Below are 14901 nucleotides of genomic sequence, written 5' to 3'. Positions count from 1 at the left end.
AAGACAGTGTACCCACTAGAATTTGGAGGACTCAAGACTGAGCAATCAGAAGCTGGGGGTATCAGAATACCCCACTGGAAGCTGGGGGAGAAGTCTGCTGGCCTTGGAAGGAGGAATATCTGTATTTATCTTCTGGAGCATAAATGGGCGTGTCAAGGGGCAGGGCGGGACTTAGGCAAGCCGTGATGTATAAGGTAAGGCCCTTGTTTAATCCAAGTACCTGAACAAGGTGACCAAGATAGACCCCCCCCCCCCCGAGATTCATCCACAATCTGTTCCACGCCCCCTCCTGTGGAACTCCACACCAGGCAAGGGATCTAGGGTGAGGCCCACGCTACCTCACTCCTAGGTAGGTTGTCAATGCTCAGAACCCAGTGCATGCTCCAGGAATATGCTCAGCTGAAGGTAGCACTAGGGTGGTGCACTGAACAAAATGATGGTTGCCATAGAAACTCTCCCACGTTGTTGTTAATAACCAAAGGAAACTGCCCAACCCTTGCTCTGGCTTTGGGGGTGAGCAGAGGGTGGGTGTGAATCCCCAGTCCCAGCTGCACTGGTCTCAGGGGACCGATTGCCGTCTTGCTGTGCAACACCTGATGCTTCACTCACCGTGCTTAGGCCTCGGGGTTCTCAGTCATGGAGACATAATTGTCCTCGTGGCTTGTTTGATATGAAGACTGGTGCAAAAAAAATGTTTTCAAAGTGTCTAGAAAAATCCTTGGCATTATGTTAGCAAAGCTATCCAGGACAAGAGGGTTGGATAGTGGGCACTGTTGCTTAGTGTCCCAGATTTTGGTCCCTCTTGGCTTCAGCCTTGGAGGCAAGGGAAGCTCTGAACCCTGCCTCCCGTTTTCCTGGTAACACTCAAAAGGTAAACACTCACTTCCCCGTTCCTTAAGTCCTGGTCAGAAGACTGAGACACAACCTTTTGGCCTGTTCCAAAGAGTGGAACATGTCATGCTACTGTCACCTGACCTGTCAATCACCTAGTTAAGAGACCACCCCTCCAGCCAGGCTGATTCAAGCTGAAGAGACAGAGGGATAATTATCCCTTTAATTAGAAAATATACCTGTCCTTCACAGGGACGCCTTTGTCACTTGCTGAGAGACAGCCATGGAACTTTGCTGACTTTGTCCTGTGCACAGTCCGAACTTGGAAAGACACAACTTTTACTTTCTCTCTTTTCCTCATTCTTTCTCTGTCCAAAGCCTGAGCGTATTCTCTCTGGCGCTAACACTAAGCTACACCTCTACCCTCTGCCTCCACCATATGGCTGTCTACTGCCACGTGCCTGCCTGCTGACCTCCCTGGCTAAACACACCAGCCTAATCCCAAGGGCATGGCTTGCTTTCTTCCTCTCCTTCATGTCCCTCTTCCCTCTAGCTGCTACTCTCTTGCCTGTGGTTTTGTCCCAAGCTCATAAAACTATTCTTGAAAGCCTGGTGGCAGTGATGGTGGCGGTGGCGGTGGTGGTGATAGTGCACACCTTTAATTGGAGCACTTGGGAGGCAGAGGATCTCTGTGAATTTGAGGCCAGCATGGTCTTAGGAGCAAGTTTCAGGAAGATAGCCAGAACTACACAGAACAACTCTTTCTCCAAAAAGCAAAACAAACAGAAAATCAAAAATTATCCTTTGAGCCTCCACTGAATCTGTCTTTAAATTCTTTTATTAACAAGACTAGGAACCCAAAGAAGGGACCCTAATTTCCCTGGCAACACCAGGAGGCATGTCTGCAGACACCAGCATTTGTTTAAGATGTCTCTCCACAACCAAGAGACATTGGAGTATGATTAGGACCTGGAGCTGGGCCCTGATCTCCTGGGTCACAGCCATCCACTCTACCTTTTAGGCCTGATCCTCCATGGGCTGACCTGTCAAATAGCAGAAGTAATGCTTCCAGACAGGGAAGTGTAGCCACTGCTGAGGCCACAGGACACAGAAGGACATAGCAGGGGACCTGGGACCTTCAGAGGCCTCTCGGCTACTCTCAGCCCAACAGGGAAGGAAGATAGAGATAGCAGGGTTTTTGATTCCTGCTGGCAGTGACCTCAGGACTTCAAGTCTCTGGAGTATTATGTTGAGATGGCTGGCTGAGGCACATAGACTGGGGGTTCAATGTGGTGTTCTGTCACCAAACTCCATTTGGGCACTGTTGTGTTATCTGAGAACAAGGTATGCTTCATTCCTCAGTAAACCAGATTCTCCTTCTGCCTGATGAGACTGTGACCCAAGGAAAAACGAGGAAACCAAAGGAATCCAAGGAGCCAGTGGCCTCCAGGCAGGTCCCGCAGTGCCCTCGGGAGCAGAAAACACTGTGGTAGATGAAGGAGATGGGAGGGTGTTGAGAAGTGGGAAGTGAGACCAGGGCTGGGGGCTTCTCTGCTCAGTGCCCACTCCACCCTTAGCATTAGAGACCCAGAGGCTCTGCCTCCCACATTGATGGGACCACAGCATAAGAGGAGAGTCTGGTTCCTAGATGGTACCTATGAAGGTTAGACACGGGGCCTGACCTATGTTTGAGTAAAACAGTGAGATCTAAGGCACCATGGTTGTCCCAGACCTAGATAGGTATATGTGCCACCCAGAAGCTCCTACCTTGCATGTCTGGGGGAGGTAGGGACGGCCTGGCAGTGACCTTGAAGAGAGTGTGAAAGTGGAAATATTATTATTATTTTAATTTTTCTCATTTTATTATTTTTATTAGCATTCTAGCTAGCCTGTAGAGAAGACACACAATCAGGTACTTTGTCAAGCCATAAGCCTAGATGGGTCAGGCTTGGAGTTATTCTAACTTATTTCCCAGCCGTGGTGATGTCCCTTGTCACGTGCTGTCTTTCTTGGCCACATGTTCATGCTCCTCTCATGGCCGCCTCCTTCTTTCTTCTTCTCTTCTTTCTCTACCTTTAACCTCATGCCCCAGCTTTTCCCCTCCACTGCCCAGTCACAGGCTCTAGCCTCTTACTGACCAGGTAAACTGGGGAGCAAGGTTCACATGGCGTCACTTGGAGTATGTGAGGATCTGCTCATGGGTGTGTGTGTGTGTGTGTGTGTGTGTGTGTGTGTGTGTGTGTGTGTGTAGAATGCGGGACACAGATCTTGAGAGCCAGTATTTAGCATTAGAATACAAGCACCATCAGGTCAACGCACTGTAAGGCTGCAGAACTGAACGCACATGAAGTCCACTCTCCTTCTTCCCCCTCCATTTCCCACCCAGTACACCCAAAGGGCTCAGATGAAGAACAGCTCAAAATAGGGAAGACTCAAACCGTCCTTCCCACTGCCATTCAGGTCCAGTGACCTGACATGAGCAGGGAGAGAAGCTGGCTCACAGCACTGGCATAGAAGAGACAGAGGCCTCTGTGGCTAAAGGTCTTAAACTAGCACTGTGCATGATGTCCCTGGACCCCAGCAGAGGGATCCTGAGAAATTCTATACAACATGGCAACACTAAGTTTTTTGTATGCTCAAGTTCATGACAAGGGAAGCCTGTTCTGGACATGCCCCCTCATGGATGCTTTCTAACACCCTGACTATAGCCAGAGTGGATGCTCATTCAAACACATCTGGAATTGGCTTTCCTCTGCATAGCATATGTCTCCCGGCACCAGGTGCATCAGCTACATAGCACGGTCAAGATCAGTCTCAGCTACATAAAACCCTATCTCAGAAATGTAAGAGAACGAATTATAAAGGTCACTTAGTGTACACCTACTATGCACCAACCCTTTATTGGGGGCTGAATGTGCAAAATCAGGTAGATAATGGTCTCTGAAAATCCCTAGTTCTAAGACACAACACCCAGAGGAGAAGGGCCTCAGGGATGTCTGACTACAACTTGGTTCAGGGACAGGGGATACACCATTGGAGAAGTTTGGGCACAATGACAGCCCACATCTGCCCAGACTGAAGCCTGGCAAGGGAGACTGTCATCTCTGTTGTCTGGCTCAGCTGTCACCTCCTTGCTGGAGCCTGCACAAGACAAGCTCAACAGCCGCTTCCAGCTGTCACCAGGGAGTGATGGTGCCTGGCCCTCCATGTCCATCTACAGGGACTCTGACTCCTGCTTTGACAACTGTCAGCTCCCCATGGGAACCAAGGACAGGCAGCTCCTGGGCTCCCTCATCAGCTGTCAGGAGGCATCAGAGGAGGGAGGGAGATGAGGAGTGGCTAAGTGGCTCTCAGCATGCAAAGAGAACGACAGAGAAGAGACAGAAGCAGAGGTGAGGACATCCCACAGTGCCCCGCCCCATCCCAGTGTTCCCTGCACACTCACCACAGGCCTCTGTGCCACCCCAGCTCTTTGGACTGTGATCTCCATGAGTGTAAGATTCTATTCGCTCGCAGTGACCCTTCCTCTACCTAGAACCTCATTAGGGGCCCAGATCCAGAGAGAGAGAGAGAGAGAGAGAGAGAGAGAGACCCCTGGGCCTTTGCATGGCCTTTGCTACAGCCCAGACTCATCTGCATTACAAGCTGAATAAGTCATTGAGGAGCCTTCTCTATTCAGTTCCCCCAGACACGTCTGATGCAGCTTCTAGTCTTCATCCAGTCTTTAAATTTTACTCTTACTCTGAACAATCAGGTGCAAAGACAGACTTTGCTATCTCCACATTCCACTGTCCATAATGAGGCATGGCCTTTAGGAAGCACAGGATACAATGGTTTGTGACCCAAAGGGCCTCTACTCATCCCATACCTGTCCAGGTAACCGACACCTAGAGTGATGCTCACAGTAGTCCTTGGAGCCATACTATCCCCACATCTGGGGCACAGAGGGACTACAGTGACAGTTACCTGCTTCCCTCTAAGCCAGAAGGAACAAGCAGGCTGCCCCTCTGGCCTGGTAGACAGCACAGCTGTGCTCCAATTCACCCGACATTATGAGCACTTAATTGCAATTTGTAGCTCACATTGCAAAATGATTAGGTTTCCCCCGGAGATTCCCACCTTCATTTAAGAAAAACCGGACTCGACAAGGGCAGGGCAGATTATTCCTGAATAAGCACAAGTGAGCAGAGCTGAGGAGGCCATCGCCAGGGGATGTGGCTTCTCCTGATCTCTGCTATGCCCCAGAGCCCACAGCTACCTACACCCACTGCTGCCTGGCATCCAGCAGCACCTGGTTATATGGTTCTCTTCCGGGTTTTGTGTGCCAGTGCCCCATGCCACCGTGGTAAGCAGAACTACTTTGACACATGGGACCTTGATCTCAGGCCTTGGGGGCTAAGCCCGAGGAATAGCAGGACCACAGAGAGCATCCTAAACAATCTCCTTTGGCCCAGGTGACACAGCCAGGTGAGAAGAAAGCTTTGGACCTCCATCCTTTCTCTCTCTTGCTCTGGCTGCCTCCTACACTAAGTATGTCCCTCCAGTCTGGGCAGTCCCAAGTTTCAGTGTCTCTCTGTTGCAGGAAACTGAGCCAGACACATGAACGAGGGCAGGGGGTGGGGTGGGCGATGCTTTATGAAAGCTGCCTTGCAGTTCACAAGATTTCCTCCCCCCTGAGCCTAGCACAAAACATTCCTGCACTGCCGCTGTGCAGGCCCCAGCATTCTTGAAAGTTGGTGAGCAGCTGATTGTTTACAAACCCTGGCAAGGCTTCGGCAAGTCAAGGCCAACTTCTGGATTAAATTAGAAAAGAAAAGAGGAAACATATCCAAGTCTTGGCACAAATAGATTGTTCATTGAACACGAGTTGTTTCAGAACACACTGTGCTGAGGACCGCCATCCTGCTAGGAGAAATCAAAAGGTAGAGGCTCAGCTCCGAAAGCGCAGGGGACCCCTGAATCCCATGTGCTCTACAAGCCTAAGGGATGAGTCTGCCCTCAGTGGAAGAGTGCCTCACACAGCTCAGACAGACTGACTGCTTTTGCCCAGAAATCCATTCAATTGTTTTCAAATGGAGTTTAAAGCCAGTTCATTCACTCCTTTAAAATGAATCCTCCAAGCGACCTCAGAGAACCTATGAGGCAGTTAGGCTAGCCGGAAGTAGAGGTGGCATGTTGGGTAGCTTGGGGTGTGAGGAGGAAAAAGATACAACTCGGCTTGAGTGTGCGGTCAACAAGGTGTCCTTCAGATAAGGGCTACTCCAGCTTCAAGGGGGAGGCAAGGGAGAGTTTGTCTTCCTCCCGTGGGCGTTTAGCTAATATGGTAGCAGGTAAAGCCTCAGGTTTAAGGATGGAGAAGCTGAGTCCAAGCAAAGGATGCTTCAGCAGATCAGTGTTGCTTCTGGCTTCAATGCAGATGCACATTCTATGCTGAGTGTTCTCCCCACCACCACACCCAAGTACCTCACTGCAGAGGGATACAGAAAGGACCATGGTCATCACTCAGGTTGTTTTCTTTAAGTCAGATAGCAAGTATTACTTAAGCACTAGCTCTGGGGGGCCATCTGGTCCCCTATGATGACAATGGAACTGAGACATTCCTCTCCACTGATGAAACCATGGTCATTCTGTGGAGGTCACCGAACCCCTGTGTGATATCTGTGTGTCTGTGATGACGTCAGAGGAAACAAACCAACTGCATTATTGATTCACATACAAGCACAGCTTGAGCAGTCAATCACATGTGCTAAATTCCACAGCTTCCTAAACTGTGGGCTTTGAGCCCAGTGGGCTTCGAAGAGCTCAATGTGGGGATTGAAAACAACGTGGTATCAATAAAGTATCCCTGGGCATACACAGAACTATAAGGAACCTGACGTGCTTCTGGCTGTATTCACGTATATTGTACAGCACAAATTCACTGCAGCCTTGCTGTGAACACATGACTTGTGCTGTTCATGCTGTCTCCACACTCCACACCAACAGACCCAGCCTGAAACTCTTCCCTCAGACCTGAGACCACCGTACATTAGGAACTGCGGTGTTTTAACTTCACGTACTAAGCTAAGTGCTCTTAACAGAATCAAATGATTTAATTACCCAGAACAAAGACTTCTCTTGCTTTCCTACTGCCACTTCCAAGCCCACATTAAATTGATTTATTTTTGCAGTGTTTTGTGTTAGAATTCTTGATTTAAAATTCTCACATTTGAGTTGCTGACTTGTTTCGTAAAAAATATTCCCCAATGACTCTTGGCTTGGAGTTAGGGCTGGTCTTCTAGCCAAGGTCTCAATGTCTGAAATGACCTTAAGCCTACTCTGTGTCGAGAGGCACTTCAGGGCAACCTCCTCTGAGCCCTTCACCTTGCAATGGTCAGTGTGGTCAAGGTGCTTGCTATGAAGCCTGATGACTTGAGTTCAGTCCGTAGGACACACTTGGTGGGAGGAAAGAACTGATTCTTGAAAGTTGTTCTCTGACCTCCACCCATGTGCTCTGTCAATGTCTCTGTCTCTGACTGACTCTCTCTCTCTCTCTCTCTCTCTCTCTCTCTCTCTCTCTCTCTCACACACACACACACACACACGCACACGCACACACACACACATGCACACACACACACACGGAATGTAAATAAATGAACTAAAAATAAACAGAATAGCTATAGCTTGCAACAGGAAATATTAAGATGCCGATGTTGAAGCTATAAATTACCACAAATAAGAAATGAGGCAGGGGGCTTTCCTCAGTAGAGCAGACACTGATGATAAAGCCACACAGACTATTTTGGTATAGAAGACTTGAACATGCGTGCTACCTGTTGGAAGACTTAACTCTTAGGAGCCCAGTCTAAGGGAATAGTTAAGGATGAGGGACAGATTCAGCTATAAGGATGTACAATAGCAGGTGGCACATCTGACCTCCGGAAGGGGAGTGAGTTTTATTTCCCCGGAGGCGTCGTGTAAATAACCAGTTACATAAAAAGCACACGCTCCTCCCTGCGACAACATTCCACACTCATTAAAATGAAGTCGTGGCGAGGAGCTTCTGGGAGAAAATATGGAGAGATCTATATGAGTTCATTCTAATCTTATGGCATAAATAATATATTATCTGTGTTAAATATAGAATGTTTTAATGAACTGAAAAAAAATACTTTTCCAAATTTAGGGAGGGAACTGGGGGAAATGGGTCTGGCTGGCAGGGAACGAGTTGGTAGGTGGTGTCTCGGGGTAAGCGGGTCTCATAGAGGGATCAGCAGACACCCTCAGCCTCCAGTGGGTCTGAGATGAAGCAGGGGTGGGGCAGATGGGCAAACTCTCACTTTCTACTGTGATCTGAGTGTGATGTCTCCCCTGGGCTCATGTGCTTGAACATGGGGTGCCTAGCTGTTTGTACTCATTGTCTGAGGAAGTTATAGAGCCCATTAAGAGGTGGAGTCCTTTTTGGTCCTCTCTGCTCCTGTAAGTGACCCCTCACCCATATACCAACCAATAAAACCTCTTTGGTTCACTGAGTTGGACTTTGGTGTGGTTGTTATTTTGGTCTGTCCCTTGTTCTCTTTGGGGGCTGAATAGACGTGTGTGTGTGTGTGTGTGTGTGTGTGTGTGTGTGTATGTGTGTGTGTGTGTGTTGTGTCTAGAAAAGTCTCTCCTACAGCACCCAATTCAGTGGGCAGCTTGCTGACCAGGCTGTCCTTCAACCATGGAGCCACCTCCACCTGCTATCACATACCAATAGTCAAGAGACCCAGAGGGCAGTTGCAGTCCACCCAGTGCCACATCTGGATATGCATTCTAGCAACTGAGCTACATCCCAGCCCTGCGTTATGCCAATCCCTCTGTGATGCTACTTTGGTTCCAGCGTTGGGAATCCTGGGACCAGATGTGGACTTATAAGAGGATTGTGACTAGCCACTGGCCTGGCCTTTGAGGGCTATTTGGGGTTGTGGCTTGAGCTCCACATACCCAGAGTTACCCAGGCTTGCTTAGTAAATGGAGGTCAATTCCAAGTTCAGAAGAGTGCACAGCAGGCCTTCCCATGATTGTAACACTCAGGATAGCTGCCCCTGGCCACACCAGCAACTTAAACTTCATTGCTGATTAATTAAAAGCCATTTCCCCATTAGTGTGGCTACTATCAAGATGACAAGTGCTGTGGGCTGCGGAGAACTGGGAACCCTCACACATTATTGGTGGGAACATAAGATGATACGGCTGCTGTGGAAAACAGCATGGTGGTTTTTTTTTAAGTCAAACATAGAATTACCATATGATTCAGTGTTTCTACTCCCATGTCTGTAGTCAAAGGAATGCAAAACAATAGTGAACAGAAATCTGTAACCCATGTTGCCAGCAGCCTTTGTCACAACAGCCAAGAGGTAGAGGCTGCCCAGATGCCCATCAGTGGTGAATGGATAAACAAAGCCTATCTAGATATACTATGGATCTTACTGAGCCTCTGTAAGGAGGGAGGTTGGGCATTCCTGTGTGATTCCAGCACTCAGGAGGTTGAAGGAAGGAGGATCACAAATTCAAGGCCAACTATCGGGGGGAAAAAAAAAGAAAAGAAAAGAAAGAAAGAAAGAAAGAAAGAAAGAAAGAAAGAAAGAAAGAAAGAAAGACCAGTATCAAAAACAAAGCAAAACAACACATGCACACAGATCACAGACTGACAGACACTCGGACACATAGACACACACACACACACACACACACATTGAATTCCAACACATTACAATATGAACAACCTTTAGACTATCACAGTAAATTGAATAATATAGTTCCCTAGGACAAGTATCATACAAATTCACTGATTTACAGGTCCAGAGTGGTTTAATTCGAACACCAAAATCAGAATGAGAACATCCAGGACCCAGGGGACCAGTCGAGGAGTTAATAATTAACGGTGGGAGATTCAGCTTCGCAAGACAGACAGAGTCCTGTGCATCGATGGTGTGACCTTTGCGTTTTCACACGAATGGCATTAATGCTACATACAGACTGTGCACTTAAAACTGGTGAAGATCGTCTGCATACCTGGGCATGACTCTAGGGCTCTCACGTGCTTGGACAGCCCTCTATCACACCTATATATCCCTAGCTCTCCTTAGTTTTGATTCTTTTGGTTTTTTGTTTGATTGGTTGATTTTTTTTTTTTCAAAACAGGATTTCTCTAGGTAGCCCCGACTGTACTGGAACTCACTCTATAGACCAGGCTAGCCTCAAAATCAGAGATCCACCTGACTCTGCCTCATGAGTGCCACCCAACTACATTTATTTTGAAACAAGAGCTCACCAAGGCTGGCCTTGAACTTGAGATCCTCCTGCTTCAACTTCCCAGGATGCTGGGGTTATAGGCTGGAGCATCTGGCTTGCCGTTCTCTCCCCAGCCCTTCTTTATTTGGAGTGCGTGGAAGCAAATGTACATTTGTGTGCTCGTGGAGAGGCCATGTGTCAAGCATCCTCCTCAATCCCTTAGTTATTTATATGGGTGCACAAGTATGTAAGTGTGAATGATGTACATACACATGTGTGTATGTGTGCGTGTGCATGCATGCGTGCGTGCATGTGTGTGTGTGTGTGTGTGTGTGTGTGTAAAGGCCAGAGGAGGAAGTCAGGTGCCCTGCTCTATCACTTCCACAGATAGATGGAGACCTTACCAATTGAGTTAGTGTGTCTCACTGAACCTGGAACTCCCTTCCCCAGCTGGACTGGGACTGCAGGTGTGTGCCACCGAGCCCAGCTTTTGGCTGAGAACCTGAACTCCGGTCCCAGTGTTTATATGGCGAGCACGTCACTCATCTTCCCAGCCCCAGGCCTGGCTTATCTCTTATTAAAACACTTTTAATTAAGCTTTAAAATTCTGAGTAGTTCCTTCCTCTCACTGGTGACATTTCACGAGCTCAAGATGCTGCCTGGCCAGTGGCTACAACATCTCAAAGGCCAGAAGGGCAGCTGCAGAAATCTCTGTCACACAGCAATGTTCTAGAAGATTGTCTCCACAGTTCTCTTTTTCCAAGGTCGTCAGAATGCCCCATTAGCCTTGTACAATCCCTCTCCCCGAGTGGAACACTCTCCGAAAGGCAAAGGGAAATAGCATTCTGCTCTACAGTGATGAAACCTTATCTCCCCTTATCTCCATGAGGAACTCTTGAAGCAGCAGGAGGGGCTTGGATGAGGAGTGAACCTTGCCCCAGCCTCACGGAGCCCCAGGACTCTGTGCCTCGCTCGCCCTTGGCTTCTGATGGACTTGACACCCTGCCCATGAGGCCAAGCCCTCGGTCAATAAACACGTGCTGTGCACAAGTGCATATCTGTGTGACAAGGGAAACAGATGTGACCCAGACGTCCTTTCTCAACACCTCGGGATTATCTCCTAATGTTTTCGTGCTGTTGTTGTTGCTGTGATGATGAGATGGAGATTCAGTTCAAGAATTCTTGTGTTTGCAGTGTTTTTTTCTGGAAACTAAACCATCTTGTCATCATTATTTAAAATGGGACTGCAGTTGGACCACAGGGGTGTGCACGAGTGAAAGGAAGCTTGTGACCAAAATTTAGGGTTTTAGGTGTCCTCCAAGGAGCTCTGTGATACAGGAGCCTCCAAGCAAGAAAAGGGAGGATTTTCATGCATCTGCCCCACGAAGAAGTCCTAGTCCCTCCACCTTCAGGCAGGGTGCTCTCTGTGATCTTATCACTGTCATGTGAGCAAAACCACATTTTATCTGGAGTTTGAAAATGCCGTTACCTTACTTAGAGACTGAAAAAAAAAAACCCATTCACTTCCATTATGGAATTTAAGCCAGCCTACTGGGTGCAAGAGGGAACTGACCCTTTTTAATGATGGGAACATCAAGGCTCAGAGGACTGGAACCCCATTCACACGAATACACCAAGTAACAACAACAACAACATTGTTATTATTATTATTGAATGTATGTTAGTACACTGTCACTGGCTTCAGATATACCATCAGATCCCATTACAGATGGCTGTGAGCCACCATGTGGTTGCTGGGATTTGAACTCAGGACCTCTGGAAGAGCAGTTAGTGCTCTTAACCTCTGAGCCATCTCTCCAGCCCTTTTTTTTTTATTTTGTTGTTTTGTTTTGTTTTGTTTTGTTTGTCTTTCTAATTCTAAGCCCTGCTCTTTCCCTGCGCACTGGGCAGCAGTGGATCTGAGGGAAGAGTACATACTCTAGAGCTGATGAGATCTGCCTATCTACCACTCTGATAGGCTTTGAGTGAATATTTCCACAGCTAGCCTGGGCCTGGCACACAGCCAGCCACACATTGGCAGATCATTAGTTGCAGTAATTATGGTTTTATTTATTTCTGTTGTTACTATTATTATTACAGCCATATCTCAGAGGTTTGTTAACTTCAATAATTATGGTTCTATTATTATTAAATTAAAGGTACTTTTCAAAAATTAATGTGAGATTAGCATTCTCCAAAAAAAAAAAAAAAAAAAGAACAAGTACAAAGGATTGTGCAGGGTAAAGGTGGAGGCTCAGGGCGTCAAGGACATAACCAGGACAATTCAGGGGAGGGAGATCACTCATGGGGTGCAATCTCTTTCCAGGGTTCAGCTCGCCCACTTTCTTCTTTGTATCCCTGATGGGTCTTTTCCCCAGGACTCCCCAGAGCCTGACCTATGTGCCACCTTAGTTCCCCAGGACTCAGCCCCTGACCTAGAAAGGCAGAGTTAAGCTGTGGACACAGAGCTCATCTCTGTGCCTGTGTCTGCCTACCTCTAGCTAGGTCCTGGGAGGACCTTGTTCATTGCAGGGCCCTGTAAGCCCACCCCCTCCCGCAAAACAGCCCCTCCTCATGCCCCATTTGAGAGCGTAGTCATGGTCATTGCCTAGTCCTTCTTCCAACTTCTCATCCCCGAGCATGGCTTTGGCAATCCTATCACCCTGAATGGAGATCTCAGCCTGTCAGCTTAGCTCTGCCCCTAAGGCCCCACCCTGGAGTCCAGCCTAGTCCTCCAATACCTCTCTATTGCTGTGATAATATGCTCTGACAAAAGAAACTGAGGTGAGAAAGAATTTATTCTGCCTCACAGTTCAAGGGCACAGTTGGTCATAGTGGGGGAAATCAAGGCAGCAGGAGCTTGGGGCAGCTGGTCATATCATAGCCACAATCAGGGAGCAGAGAGGGATGAATGCTGCTGCTCAGCTCCTATCTCCACTTACACAGCCCAGAATCCCAGCCTAGGGAATGGTGCTGCCCACAGTGGAGGAGTCTTCCAACCTTAATTTATGCAGTCAAGATTAATTTCCCACAGGCATGCCCAGAGACCCATCTCCAAGGTGATTCTGAAGTCTGTTATGTTGGCAATTAACACTAACCACATCACATCCATCTTCCAGCCCAATTCGCCAATGTCCTACTCTCTGATGGACCCACCCATAGACCCATCCAGCCACTGCCCAGTCCCTATCCAAACCCGATCTCCCTGCCCTACTCAATCCCTGCCTCCAGGAGACTGGTCCCGCCCCTGTTCCCCTGCACCCCTGAGCCTTGACTCACAATGTTCATGAGTGTCAGCAGGTACTTCTGCACGTGCTCCTTCCCATGGAACTGGACCACCGAGTCATCCACACCCAGCAGGACCTCAATGTTGTAGTCATCGTCCGTGGCATGCCTGCGCACCCTCCGCCGTGAGCTGTTGATGCGCTCCTCCAGGACGCCTAGGGCTCTGCTGAGGCTGTCCAGGTTGCCCTGGGAGACTCCTGGAAGGAAAGGACACCTTCTTTGGTAGCCACCCATCACCCCTCACCCATTTGGGGCATTACAGAAAGACAGAACCCATTTGGGCACAACTCAGTTACCAGCCAGGTATCAGGATGGCGTTAGGGTGACCATTGTCTCATATAAAACTCACAGCACCCTAAATCTGGGGCATTGTGCCCATTTAGACGTCCAGAGAAGGGCAATAGTGACAAACGCTCCGTACTAACACCTCAGTGGTTTCAAGTCCAACCTTCACCCAGCACCAAGCAGAAAGCATCAAGGACCATGGTGATCTCCTGACACTGACAAAAGCACATTAGGGACAGACACAGAGGAAGCTCAGGAGTGATGTGGCAGTGCCAGCCTTTATCACACTTCCCTAAAAGGCTAAGAGCAACCCACTGTCTAAAGGCTGTTGCTACAGGATGGCATTGCCTCTTGCTATAAATGGGGAAGCTGAGACTCAGCCCAGGCAGTGAGTAGTGTCCAGTGTCCCCTCACTCCTAACTTTTCTCCCAGAACTCTCAACCTTTCAAGGACTCCAGTAGTCTGATATCTCTATGCTGGATCAGGACCTTCATGCCTGACCCCTTCTCCACCAGGGGAACTTTGCCCCCCACCCTGATCCTGATGGAATTGCTCAGGGATCTCTTCAGTCTGCCCCAGGAGGGAACTCCTGCCTACCCCCAAAAGGTCAGTACCTAGCTACACACCGATCAAGCTCAGAAGTAGAGCCTGAGAGATCTCAGCTGAGGGTAAAGGTCTGCAGTACCATCAAGACCAGAGCCCAAGATGCCACGCCCACAGCCTCTACCTGTCTGCATTGATTCCTGTCTGTTTCACACTGGTGAGACCAAACATCTGAGGGGAGCCACTTGTGAAGATACTAGGCAGCTCGGCATATGGTCCTGTTCCTGCTACCCAGCAAATCTCTCCACTCAGTCACATAGTGGACACCTTCAGTACAAATTACTCCATTTTACAGATAATAAACCCTGTGTGTGTAGGAAAACCAGACAGATACTTCATGCTCTGCAGCTTACCTTTAACATGGCAAACTTACAGTGTAATACACACACACACACACACACACACGCATGCATACACACACACATGTATGCACACATACACACTACCTATAACATGCATATAAACCTGTATACACCACCTATAACACACATATATATGTATATATATATATATACACACACCACCTATAACATATATATATGCACACACAATCTATAACATACATAAACCTCTATCTATCTATCTATCTATCTATCTATCTATCTATCTATCTATTTACTACCTATAACATGTATATAAACC

At 48.1% G+C, this 14901-nt stretch overlaps 1 protein-coding gene across 2 annotated transcripts in view; it reads right to left on the bottom strand.

The window, feature by feature from the left end:
- Window positions 1–14901, bottom strand: part of Adamts2 (a disintegrin-like and metallopeptidase (reprolysin type) with thrombospondin type 1 motif, 2) — a 205489-nt gene that overhangs the window by 56840 nt on the left and 133748 nt on the right. For both annotated transcript variants that reach the window (NM_175643.3, XM_011248901.1), the window contains one exon: window positions 13366–13568. In NM_175643.3, the coding sequence (NP_783574.1) occupies window positions 13366–13568 (203 nt within the window). The remainder of the gene's footprint in view (window positions 1–13365; window positions 13569–14901) is intronic.

This window comes from Mus musculus, chromosome 11 (genome assembly GCF_000001635.26).
Source record: "Mus musculus strain C57BL/6J chromosome 11, GRCm38.p6 C57BL/6J".
Classification (NCBI taxonomy): Eukaryota; Metazoa; Chordata; class Mammalia; order Rodentia; family Muridae; genus Mus; species Mus musculus.
Note: the sequence above shows the minus strand (reverse complement) of the source record. Positions and strands in the feature narration are given on the sequence as shown.